Source organism: Chenopodium album, chromosome 11 (genome assembly GCF_948465745.1).
Source record: "Chenopodium album chromosome 11, dcCheAlbu1.1, whole genome shotgun sequence".
Taxonomy (NCBI): Eukaryota; Viridiplantae; Streptophyta; class Magnoliopsida; order Caryophyllales; family Amaranthaceae; genus Chenopodium; species Chenopodium album.
Window position 1 is genome coordinate 17,201,549 of NC_137844.1, and position 12,573 is coordinate 17,214,121.

The 12,573-nt window shown below is 39.6% G+C and overlaps 1 protein-coding gene across 1 annotated transcript; it reads right to left on the reverse strand.

The window, feature by feature from the left end:
• Positions 1–951: 951 nt before the first annotated feature.
• LOC145566391 (uncharacterized) lies at positions 952–2,625 on the reverse strand. Its single transcript, XM_081625825.1, has 3 exons — positions 2,517–2,625; positions 1,105–1,741; positions 952–955 (listed from the first exon to the last, which is right to left on the reverse strand). Exons 1-3 carry the CDS (start codon positions 2,623–2,625, stop codon positions 952–954), a joined length of 750 nt encoding a protein of 249 aa, XP_081481951.1.
• Positions 2,626–12,573: the final 9,948 nt, after the last annotated feature.

Here is a 12,573-nt window from a genome sequence, read left to right on the forward strand (position 1 = left end):
ACTAAAATATTAAATCCATGACTAGTCTTATGACTTAGAGCATCCGCAACTACATTTGCTTTCCCTTCATTATACTGTATGTCCAAGTCATAATCCGTCGTATACTCCAACCATCTCCTTTGGCGAGAGTTTAAATCCTTTTGAGTGAAAATGTATTTCAAACTCTTATGGTTTGTATAAACCCTACATTTCACTTCATACAAGTAATGCCACCAAATCTTTAGTGCAAATATGATTACAGCTAATTCCAAATCATGGGTTGGGTAATTTACTTCATGAGTTTGTAACTGCCTTGATGCATATGCAATCACCTTTCCATTTTGCATAAGCACACATCCCAAGCCATTCTTGGATGCATCACTATACACATCATAGATTCCATTATTGTCTGGCAGTGTAAGCACTGGTGCTGTAATCAGCTTCTGTTTTAAGAGTTGGAATGCTTCTTCACACTTATCATCCCACTCGAACTTTTTGTCTTTTTTCATCAGAGTAGTCATAGGTTTAGCAATCTTTGAGAAATCCTTCACGAAATGCCTATAATACCCTGCTAAACCTAAGAAACTCCGAACATCAGATACTGTTTTGGGCGTAGGCCAACCTTTCACTGCTTCGATCTTTGCTGGATCTACTTCTACTCCATCCTTAGACGCAAAATGACCTAAGAATGCTATTTTCTCCAACCAGAATTCACACGTAGAGAACTTTGCATAAAGGTTGTTTTCTTTTAGTGTTTGTAGAATTGCCCTTAGGTGTTCTACATGCTCCTCTTTGCTCTTTGAATACACCAATATGTCATCTATGAACACTACGACGAACTTATCCATAAATTGATGAAACACCCTATTCATCAAATCCATAAAGATTGCCGGTGCGTTTGTCAATCCAAATGGCATTACTGTAAACTCATAATGTCCATATCTTGTCCTAAATGCAGTTTTGGGAATGTCCTCATCTGCAATCCTCAATTGGTGATACCCAGACCTCAAATCAATCTTAGAAAACACCGTTGCACCTTTTAGCTGATCAAACAAATCATCAATCCTTGGTAATGGATACTTATTCTTTATCGTTAATTTATTCAGTTCTTTGTAATCAATATACAGTCTCATGCTCCCATCTTTCTTCTTAACTAATAAGACTGGCGCTCCCCAAGGAGATGCGCTCGGTCTAATGTATCCTTTTTCCAATAAATCCTGCAGTTGCTCTTTTAACTCACTCATTTCTGCAGGTGCCATACGATATGGTGCTTTGGATATTGGTGCTGTCCCTAGGACTAAATCTATTGTGAAATCAATTTCCCTCTCAGGTGGCATTCCAAGGATTTCCTCTGGAAACACATCCAGGAACTCATTCACCACTTCTATATCCTCTGGTTTAGTTGCCTCCTCGTGATCCATGTTTCTCACACTGCAGAAGTACACTAGATGTTCCTTCTTAATGTACTTTGCCAACTTTAGCACGGATATCAACCTTGGGCACTTGGTCTTACTATGCATCCAATAAGTCACTGACTCATTCTCACTTGTGTTCATTATCACTTTCTGCGATCGAAAACTGATTTCTGCACTGTACTTGCTCAACCAATCCATTCCCAGAATGAGATCAAAATCACTCAACCCAAACTCGATGAGGTCAGACAGAAACACTTTTCCTTCAATTTCTAAAGGCACGTCTCTAAAGGTTTTGGTACATTTCACTACCCCACCCGTAGGAATGGTTATAGGTAGGTCTGCTATTTCTACTGTTTTCAAACAGTCTTTAAGTTTTGAAACAATACCCTTTGAAATGAAAGAAAAGGTTGCACCAGAATCAAACAAAACTTTAACAGGAATAGAGTTAATGGAAAAAGTACCAGTGATGACATCTTTCGTGGAATCAGCCTCATGCCTACTCAACACGTTTAGTTTCCCTGTAGCTCCACCGTTCTGTTGATTATTCTCACTGCTATTGTTGTTGCTCTTCGCTTCATTTTGCTGTACTCCCTTATTCCTAGAAAAGTTGTTGCTGTTCCCTTGAAAGTTACTTTGGGTCCCTCTTGAATTATTATATTGCTTGTTCCCATTAGGATTTTTGGAGAAACACTCATACTCCCTATGCCTCAGTTTATTACAAGCACGACAAGTAACCAGATTCCCTTCACAATCTTTCCCAGGGTGGTTGTTCTTACACCTCCAGCAAAAATAACGCCTTTCATTCTTATTATTCCCTTGGTTAAAGTTTCTAGCCCATCCATTAAAGTTTCGTCCTCCTTGATGATTGTTACCTTAGGAATTATTGTTGTTGTGGAAGTTATTGTTGTTATGTGGTACTTTTGCTTCTTAATGTTATTTTGGTTATGCTGTTGGTTTCCAGAACTTTGCCCCACCTCTTTCCTCTTCTTCTTCCCTTCTATCTTACTAGCTCTTTCTTCTTCTTCACTTCTAGTGTATAAAGGTGTGCGGCTCTCCCATACACTTCATCCAAGGTTTCAAATACTTATCCACACAACTTCAACTACAAATCAGTAGTCAAACCCCTCTCAAACTTTCTAGCCTTTGCCTTCTCTGTAGCAACAGACCCTTCAGCAAAACGAGACAGCTCAATAAACTTTGTGTAGTATTCAATGACTGACATCTCCTCCATCTTAAGGTTTGAGAACTCCTCAGCCTTATGCTTCTATAAGAAGCTAGGGTAAAACTTATCTCTCACTTTCTCCTGGAACTTAGTCCAATTGAATCCAGGTAATGCCCTAATGGTAGCTTCATTTTGCTACCACCAAAAGGTCAGCTTCACCCCTCAAATAAGAAGTAGCATAACCCACCTTAGAATTTTCTGGGCATCCAACTACCCCAAACAATTTCTCAAACTCCCTTAATCAATTTTCCAGTATGGTAGGGTCAGGCTTTCCCTGATAGGTTGGTGGTTTGCTTTGGGCCGCCTTCTTGAAAAACTCTTCTTGGGCATCCCCATTATTAGTTGAATTCCTTGCCAACTGTTGGGCAACAACTGCCAATTGCCTCACAACTTCACTCAAATCACCTCCATCATTATTGTTACCACTTCCCCCTGCCATTCTTCTCCCAAATTAAGAACATGGGTCTATATTAGATATGGTCTTGGTTAGCTCTCAAGGTATACACTTATCTATTAATTAACTCCCTTGAGACATTCGCAGTAAATTTGAAGCTAACAACTTGGGATAGCAAAAGCTAAAAATTCCCTATATTTGTAGCTTTGTCAATCAATTATTGATTGCTAACCAACCATACATTTAATAAAGCATCACATAAATAAAGAAAAATAATTCCCATAAATTCCTATAGATTAGAAATAATTTATTGGGTTGCTTTTGTTTGATGATTGGCTCATTGGAATAGTGATATGAAATGAACAATTTTGGAAGTGAAAGGAATTTTTGTCAATACAATAAATTAATTGACAAGGAAATAAATATAATTCTATTAATTATAAAGGAAATGAATAGAATTACTGAAATAAAATGAGTTCTAAAAACTCATGCATTACATAAGCTCACCGACTCACTATGGTCATGCCACTTATTACTTCACTAGGATTGAAAGAAATGTTAAACGAAAATGAAACTAAGAATCCTTAATGAAATGTAACCATAAAAGTCAAATCCTTTCGAACGTTGTCCCTCTTATCAGTGGACTGTTTGTAGCTTCCATGATCGAACTCAGGATCATCTGTCTCCTCCATGGGTTCAGGTGACTCTGGTTCAAGCTCTACTTGCATGAACTCTCCCTCTTCCTCCTCATCAGATGAAATATCAATTATTATTGGGGTTGGAGGTAGATTTGGATTAGAAATCTCCATACGGGAACTGTCAACAGTGTTATTACTCTCTTCCATCGCTTCTCCCTGTTCTTGCTCTCCATTTGCCCTTGATTGATTTCCCGTGGAAGAAGAACTACCTGACTGATGGCTAGAAGAAGGGGGATTATTCCCCACTTGATTGTCATAGTAGCAGTCTGGATAAGGAATGTCCATACGTTGACAATGGGTTTTCTTGATCCTAATGAGATAAGTGATGAAGAATCGATAATCTAGATACCATTGACCAAAGAAATCCTTATGCTTGGAGTAGTTTGGAATGTTCCCTAGAAGGTAGAAATTAGAGAACTTTGCCTTTACAGCAAGATATGGAGGCTCATCCGGAAGGCAATGAACGATCATAGCAGATATACGATCAGGGAGGTCATAAAGTTTGTTTCCAAGAACGTTACTCATATAGGAACAATAGTAACGAATTTTATCCACATAATCGTAGGGGTGTTCATTGTTTTTCTTGACTAGTGTACCAATTTGGGTGTTTTTAGAAGGGAGGTTCGACATCCTGTAAAGGAAAAGACTTAGAAAAGAATTCCCTTTCCCGAAGAGAACAAAATAATACAGTTCTTGCATGAATTAGGTTCAATGTTCAATCAAACAATTTTCTTATTTTTGATCACATAAATAAATGCTCACAAGTAATCCATTCACATGATTAAACATCACAACCTAAATATTAATGTACATAAGAACATGATTATTTCTAACTTATATGCCCAAAATATTTCCTACCCAATCTCACCAACATACTTTTAAAAGGTTTTAACACATAATACTTACCTCAATCCTTGCTTTCCTGCAAAATGAACAAACTAAAAAAAATATTTTTGACTCCTCTTAAATAAAATTTCGAAAATAAGCATCAAAAGACCAAAAATTTCGGCCCCCTTTTAAAAAAAAATTCGGACACCCTTAAATAAAAAAAGAAATTTCGGATATCCCTTTACTAAAAAAAAAAAAAATTTCCCCACCTCTCTCATAAAAAAAAATTATCGGATTATAATTTAATCAAATAAAATATTTGATCTTCTCAAAACAAAATTAAATAAAATAACTCTCTTTAGAAATCCACAATTAAATAAGTACTTGGCCAAGTTTTTCAAAATAAAACACTTTAAAACACATTTTTGGCTTTAGTGGTAATAAAATCTCAACCAAAGCTCCCAGATACCACTTTGTAACACCCTAGAAATTCCTTTCTTTTAAAATACCTGTTTGCTCTGTTTAAAACTCAAAATAGGAAAATCTAAGACATTACCGCCACCGTGAAAACGGCTAAGGCAACCATCAAAGACACACAACGGAAGACTATCTTTAAAAAAATTCAAAACGACTCAACTTAAAAGTCAACCAACGAAAGTAAAGTCAAACCAAAGTAAAATAAAGTCAACCTACAACTTGGAACCATTGTAGGCCCTTAACAAAATCGTACCAATTCAAAACATTTGCGTTAGTCTCACAAACAATATATAATAAAATAATGAAAGCAATAAACACATCATACACTTATAGAAACTAGTATGATTCGCTCTTCACTCATGCCCATCATGAATATGCTTCATCACCTGAAAAACTTCTCTTTACTTGTTTCCACTACTATCCATTAAAAATGGGTCATCATAGGGCCAAGGTAAAGACAAGGCCAACAAACACACAAACACACAATCAGCAAAGCTAACAAGAGGAAAATGCATGTCGTTATCTACCCTTTCCCCAAGTCAAACTAAATTTGTAAACACCTAACCAACCTTATATGAATATAGGGCAAGTTAAGGGTCGATCCCAAGGGAATGCAATGATGAAAACTAAAGTCTAAGTCAAGCTACCTCGAAGTCGAAATTGAGATTATGGTTGGTACTAAAGTGAACTAAATCAAGTTTAACAAGTAATCAAAGGTCGAAACACTAGGGATATGGGTTCCACATGCAAGATCAATGATAATGCTAGTTTAAAGCTGAATCAATTAATTCAAGTATTGCAATGGACAAACAATAGTAGCAATCAAGAGAGTTCAAATGCTATCCCCTATACGCCAATCTAGTGGTCACTATGAAAGGCAAACCAAGAAGAATCACAAACAAACTCAATCAATTAGAGCAACCTTCAAATCAATTGTTCATGTCATTAAGAGTTGCAATGCAATCTAGATTAATCTTATAGGGTGATCAATCCTAGTCTAATCAATCTCATGCAAAACTATGTCAACCAATTTAATTGCAACAAATCAATCAATCAAAGAGCATCAAATAGCAATTCCATTAATCAAACATGCTTCCCCCTTTCCCTAGCAACTAATCTACTCACTAATCATGGTGAAATTCAAGAACAAATAACTAGAAATTGCATTGATCATCATTCTATATCAAAATCTAATAGAAATCAAAGTATTCAATAATATCAAACTCAAATCCAAAGAAAAACAAGCATCAAGCAAAAATCAAATAGCAAGTAAGTAAGAGATGAAAGAAGGAAGAGATTCTCACTAATATTGATGATTGAAAATGAAGAAATCCAAACTTGATTGATCAAATGTTGAGTTACAAATCCAAAACCAAGAACTTCTCTCTAACTTCTCTCTAGATTCTCTCTCTAAAACTAAGCTAATGAAATATTATCAAAAAGTTGGATTCAAAAAGGAAATACAATTCTATTTATAATCTAAGAAGAAAACAGCAGCTCCCGCGCCCTCTCCCGATAGACCCGCGCCCGCGGAGAAATGGGTACGGAACCCTCCGCGGGCTATCTGGGCAGTACCCGCGCCCGCGGCATCAGGGACCCGCGCCCGCGGCAATGACACCCGCGCCCGCGGCTAATCCCTTGCTCCCAAAGGCTGATCAGGGGGGCCGCGGTCTCTCTGAGTGGAGCGACCTCTCCATTTTGCCCGCGCTCACGGAGAGCCCTCGGGGCAACCGCGACAAGTTCCTGCCTCATTTTGACACTTTTGAGCATCTTGGGCCCGCGCCCGCGGCAAGATGGCCCGCGCCCGCGGCCTGCTGGAAATGCCTTGGAGACCTCTCCGAGGCCTCTCCAAGGCCTCTCTAAGCCCTTTCTAGCCAAATGCTTCTTCCTTGCTTGATCATTGAGGTCCCTAATTGCATCCTTTGCCAAGGTGAATCTCACAATACCTACACAAGTAAAAAAAGGAAGGAAATAAAAGGGAAAAAGAGCCAAATAAAGGAAAACACGATAAAAACACGAGAATCATAAAGAAAAGAGGAAAAAGGAGAAACTAAAGGAAAGAGGACCCAAATTGAGAGAAGAAATCATGAAAAAGGGAAAGAAATAACCTAAAAGACTACCCTATGAGTGCCAAAAATGACACTCATCAAATTCCCCCAAGCTAGACTTTTGCTCGTCCCGAGCAAAACAAAGGCCAAGAAGGAATAAGAAGGGATTATTCGAAATAAAAAGAAAAAGAGGGGCAAGAATTTACACTAAGACTCACTGTCGTAGGAATCACGGTTGTTTTTAGCTACAACAAGCCATTTTGAACCCCTAAATCGCCCTAGAGGACGAGTGATGCTCTCGTAAGGGTATCCTAAGAGTTTACCCATAACTCTCCAGCAAACCCCCAAGAGGCAAACCAAAGAAAGAAAAGAAAGAGGAAAAAGGAAACAAAATCTTTACGAAATGGACTTTACAAAGAGAATATAATTCAAATGAATAACAACCTTTCTAAAGTGAATTATGGTATGCACGTTATAAGATACCTAAGGTTGATTGAAACATAACTAGTTATCACACTCCACTTTCATCCGAAACGGTCTTACCGCGTTCCCCCTACTAATCTCGTATCTCCCCTTAGTGAGCATCTCATAGATTCCGCGAAGGAACCAGAAAAAAGATCAAAGTTTTTAGGCTACTCGACATCTCGATTTCGCATCCCCTTTCCTTAGTCCACAACCTATGATTCCTTCCACCGATGAAAGACTCAACTCCTAGGTCCAAAGGTCTTCCCCAAGGTTGTAACGTAAGGCAAGTAGGGTTAAGGTAGGCTAAAAATTTAAAATTTGGTGGTTATCCTAAAATGTGAAGCAAAGACCGGCCAAATCTCAACACCAAACTTAAGTAATCACCAAACAAAAATGTATTAACACCCCCAAGCTTATTCAAAGCAATACTCTACTAATATAGGAACAAAAAGCGTGAATGCTTTCCCCCCCCCCCAAGCTAAAGGAAGCATTGTCCTCAATGCAAAGAGAGGTGAAAGTCACTTGGAAAATTTTTTTCATGTTTTTATTTTTCTCTTTTTTTTTTTTTGTTTTTGAATTTTCTCTTACACCTTTAAAGCATTAGTCCTTGCCTCTTTCTCAATTCGGACGGCTTTTACAAATATGCTCTTATTAACATCCTTGCCTTTTTTTTTAAAAGGACGGCTTTTACATAAGCATTTGCCATTATTTACAAAATATAAACAACTCAAATATGTGTACCAAATTGAACCAAACCCCAACTTCATACACCACAATCACCAAACATTGACCTTTGCTTCACAAAAAACAAAAAGAAAAAGAACGAAACAAAAGGCTCAAGATATCTAATTATGCGGCTTGAAAAGAGGGAAAAAGGTTCAAAGGGGGTAACAAGTAGGCAAAATGTATCCCAAACCCAAAAAGTAAACATAAAAGGGACTATCCTAGAAAAAAGAAAATACCTCCCCGAAAATGTTGCCTTTGTCCTTCCTAGGTAGTTCGGTCACGGTCTTAGGAATCATACGCTAAGATTCTAGATTAGGTTTGCGAAAATCAAGGATCCATGCCGCTCATGCAAGAATTTGATGAAAGCTTGAACAATTATACATCTCACATGGTTGTATCAAAAACTCACTAAGGTTGTCAAATCAAAGATAGGGAGCAACTACCAACATGCCACAAACGAGTAGAATCCGGTTTCATGATCCCCCTAGTTCTAGACAACTATCTTAGCATGCTTTATCCTAGAATCAACCAAACGTAATCTCAAACCGTGCATATCATTATTACCTAGGAAGACTATTATTCAAAAGCAAAAGTCCATTGCATACAAGTTCAACGTTCAAAAAGAGAAAGAGTAAAAAGAAAGCCTCAAAAAGATATGCACACCAACAAGAACAAAAGAAAAGGGAAAGAAAAGAAAAGATGGAAAACTAAGATAAAGATAAGAAAGGGAAAGAGGAAAGGGCAAAGATGGAATCATAACACATTTATCCCAATCGACATACAAGTGGTCTAATGGCCACATCGCCAAAGACCCCAAACACACTAGGTGTTAAATTCATACATCCTCGAACCGTTCAACTTCCCCTAAATCTAATCCTAATCTAAGCAACCAAGAAAATAAAGAAGTGAAAAAAAAATAAATAAAAAAAAAGAGTAAAATAAGAAATGCCTCACCAAGCGTCCGTGCTAGACTAAAGTACCCAAGGAGTAGGAACGAGCTTCTCCAAAGGGTTCCGCAATCCAAAGCATGAGCTACGAACAAGGTGAGTTAAAGAAAAGAAAGCTATATATATACAAAATGAAATTGTTAGTAAATTCCAAACAAAAGCAAACAATAAAACACTTAAACACTAACTATATACAAAAACCTAGAAGAACCTATCATCATCAAAACCAATTTTTTTTTTTTTTTTTTTTTTCAAGAAGTTCCTAAAAACATCATCCAAAGAAATAAACAACAACAAACAACACAACAACGAGACCAATAGCCAAAATCCACCAAAAACCTTATCAAAAACTTCCCACCGAGCCCAAGGTGCCTTCCCCACGCTAACACATCCCTTTTGACCCTCCCCCCTCACAAAATGAAAGCATCGACCCCGATGCCGACAAACATGCAAAAATAGGGAAAGGGGAGAACAAAAAGGGAAACAAACATGCAAAAAGGGGACTATTGGCCACTAGGGCCGACACCATCATCACCTCCAACATCATCACCCCTATCCCAACCTCCGGTGAAACCAGGAGGAAACCCATAATGACCCTTAAATAGGTCTTGCTGGGATGGGGTCAATTGGTCAAAAGGCTCTTGTTGAACAAGGAGCTCGGGGTGACGGTGGTGAACATAGTAATATGCGGGATCACCCCTATAATCACTCCCCCCCGAGACCCTATAATCATAGGGCGGGAAGTTGTGCCTTGGCACATCGGGATTCTTAACCCCGTGCCAATAAGGTTACGTAGGGAGGCCGTCACCACCCCGGGAAGGTACCGGCCCTTGTTGGGGCGGCACATAAGGGTAGTTGACCGGAGGTGCGACCTCCCCCCTACGTACACTAGCGTCATACAAGGCGCTAGTTTGATAAGATAAAGTTTGATGGTCAGAATACATACCTTGCATGCTCAATTGCATGCGTTCCATGTTGGCTCTCATGGCCTCCATTTCCCGGAGATAAGCATCTCCTTGGAAGTCTTGTTGTTGTTGTTGTTGATGTTGTTGTTGTCGTTGTTGTCTTCTCTCTCTTCTTCTTCCTTGAGCATCCTCTTGGAAATGCTCATGTTGTTGATGAAACGGCGGTTGTTGTTGTTGTTCCTCTTGTTCTTCTCCTCTTCCTTCCTCCTCCTCCTCATTGACTCCCTCAAACCCGGCTCCCTCAACAAAATTTACATCCTCCTCCATCTCATCCTCTTCTATCCTACCATTGTCCCTAGGGACCATCCAAACATTCATAGCTTGGCGAAAGATGGAGGTAGCAGCCGGGTTAGGGAGAAGGCAATGGTGGGTATTCCTCACTAGCCAAGAGTAAGTACCGGCTCTCCTAGTACTAGTTATGAAACGGAGGGTGTTAACCTGCTTCAAACTAATCCAAATGTCTTCACTCCCTCCAACCGGAGTACAAGACTCTAAGAACCGCTCTTGCTTAAAATACCTCACTAGACGGGTCACCATGCCCCCACAATGAATCTCCCCCGTCTTAACCCCATGCATAATCTCCTTGCAACACTCCATGAAAATATAGCCAAAGTTTATCCTAGATCCCAACTCCGGCTTAATAGCCATCCACAAAACCAAGATCTCCTCTCGAGATAACTTCCCCAAATCTTGCTTATTATAAACCGAATACCCGAGAATTCTATGGAGGATCCTAAGGGCCGGATGGATAATCTCACTAGCAAGGGATATCTTTGAGTCAAACTGCTTTTTGTGTACTATGGTTCTCCACCAAGCAACCTCATTGTACTCACTTTGGGCAAGGGAGATAAGGGGCTCGAAGATATCACCATTTGGGTTGAAACCGAGGGCTACATTAAACTCGGCTAGGTTCATGGTGTGTTTTACATTGAAGAGTTGGAAGGAGATGATGAAGTCGGTGTCCCCCACCCTATTGAATTCAAATGTGGAGAAAAATTCAATTGAAGGCTCTAAATAGGTTCGAGGGGTAGATTTCAAAAACTCACCCAAGCTTAGGTTTTCGAGGAGTACATCAAGATCGTTATCTATGCCTAGCTTGGCCATGTCCTCACGAAAATAGTGGCGGGTGGGTCTAAACCTTTGGTCTTTCATTTTGTTATATATGGGCAATTGTTTAGACCGGTTCCACAATTTTAGAGGTGGTAGAGGAGGAGGGGCGTCATCTTGGGTTGAGGAATGTGTTTGGGGTTGAGGGTTTGAGGATTGGCCTTGAGAAGATTGGCCGGGAGATTGGTTCGAGCGGTTTTTGCTACTCTTGACTTTCCTCAACAAATTCATTTTTACCACACAATTTCACAAAAATTCACAAGAAATACTCTAACTCCCTCAAACAAACAACAAACACCTCAAACACTCACAAACCTCGTTACAAATCCAACCAAACCCCCAAAAACTACAAGGTACATGTTTCAATCAACACAACAACCAAAATTCCAACAACAAATACCAATATCAACAATCATCCATCAAATATATGCAAGATTTATCAAGAAAAATCAATCATCACTCAAAAATACCAAATTTCACAAAAACAACCATGAAACACAAAAATCATGCTCAAAATCAAGGTAAACAAACCAATGTAAAGAAATCAAGTGAAATTGACAAAAATAATACAAAGGTTAGAAGTATACAAAGATTGGAGACTCAAATTAAGCTTAGAGCACCACACACTACCGAAATTTGTCGAAAAACCACGAGAAAATTGAGTAGGAGTGATGAAATTTGAGAAATAAGGTAGATTATGTGAAGATTTGATGGAAAATTTGAAGAAAAGAGTAAGAGTTTGATGATTTGGGGTTAGGGTTTGAGAGTTTTTAGAGATAGAAGGGGGAAAAGTAGAGAGGAGGTAAGAAAATAAGAGAGGAGAGAGAGAGGAGAGGTGCGTCCCGGGTTTAAGAAACCCAGCAACCCGCGCCCTTTACCGATCTTGCCGCGCCCTCGGGAACTCTCCCGCGCCCGCGGAGAGACCGCGGGGCAACCGCGGGGAGTTCCTGCCAAAATTTCAACATTTTTACCTCAAGTGAAGCCGCGCCCTCTCCAAATATGCCGCGCCCGCTCCTGAACTTCCCGCGCCTGCGGAGAGACCGCGGGGCAACCGCTGTCTCTGATCCAAATTTCATTTTTGTGCTGAAATGAGGGCCGAGCCCTCTCCAATTTTGCCGGGGCCTCTCTAAACCCCCCCGCGCCCGCGGAGAGACCGCGGGGCAACCGCGGGGAGTTCCTGATTGTAAATGTTCTTTAAAGCCGAAGAGGCCCCCGAGGTTTCTCCAAGCCCTCGGGGAGCCCTTTTCCCTGTACTCTAAAATCTTCATAAAACCCCTTCTTTCCAACATGAGATGATAATAG

What these genes read in the sequence shown, in the direction of transcription:
- LOC145566391 (XM_081625825.1), bottom strand. Translation starts at nt 2,625, where the DNA reads ATGGAGGAGATGTCAGTCATTGAATACTACACAAAGTTTATTGAGCTG. An exon ending in GGCTAGAAAGTTTGAGAGGG is followed by an intron (nt 1,742 to 2,516) that starts GTTTGACTACTG and finishes TGAAAACAGTAG; the next exon opens with AAATAGCAGACCTACCTATA.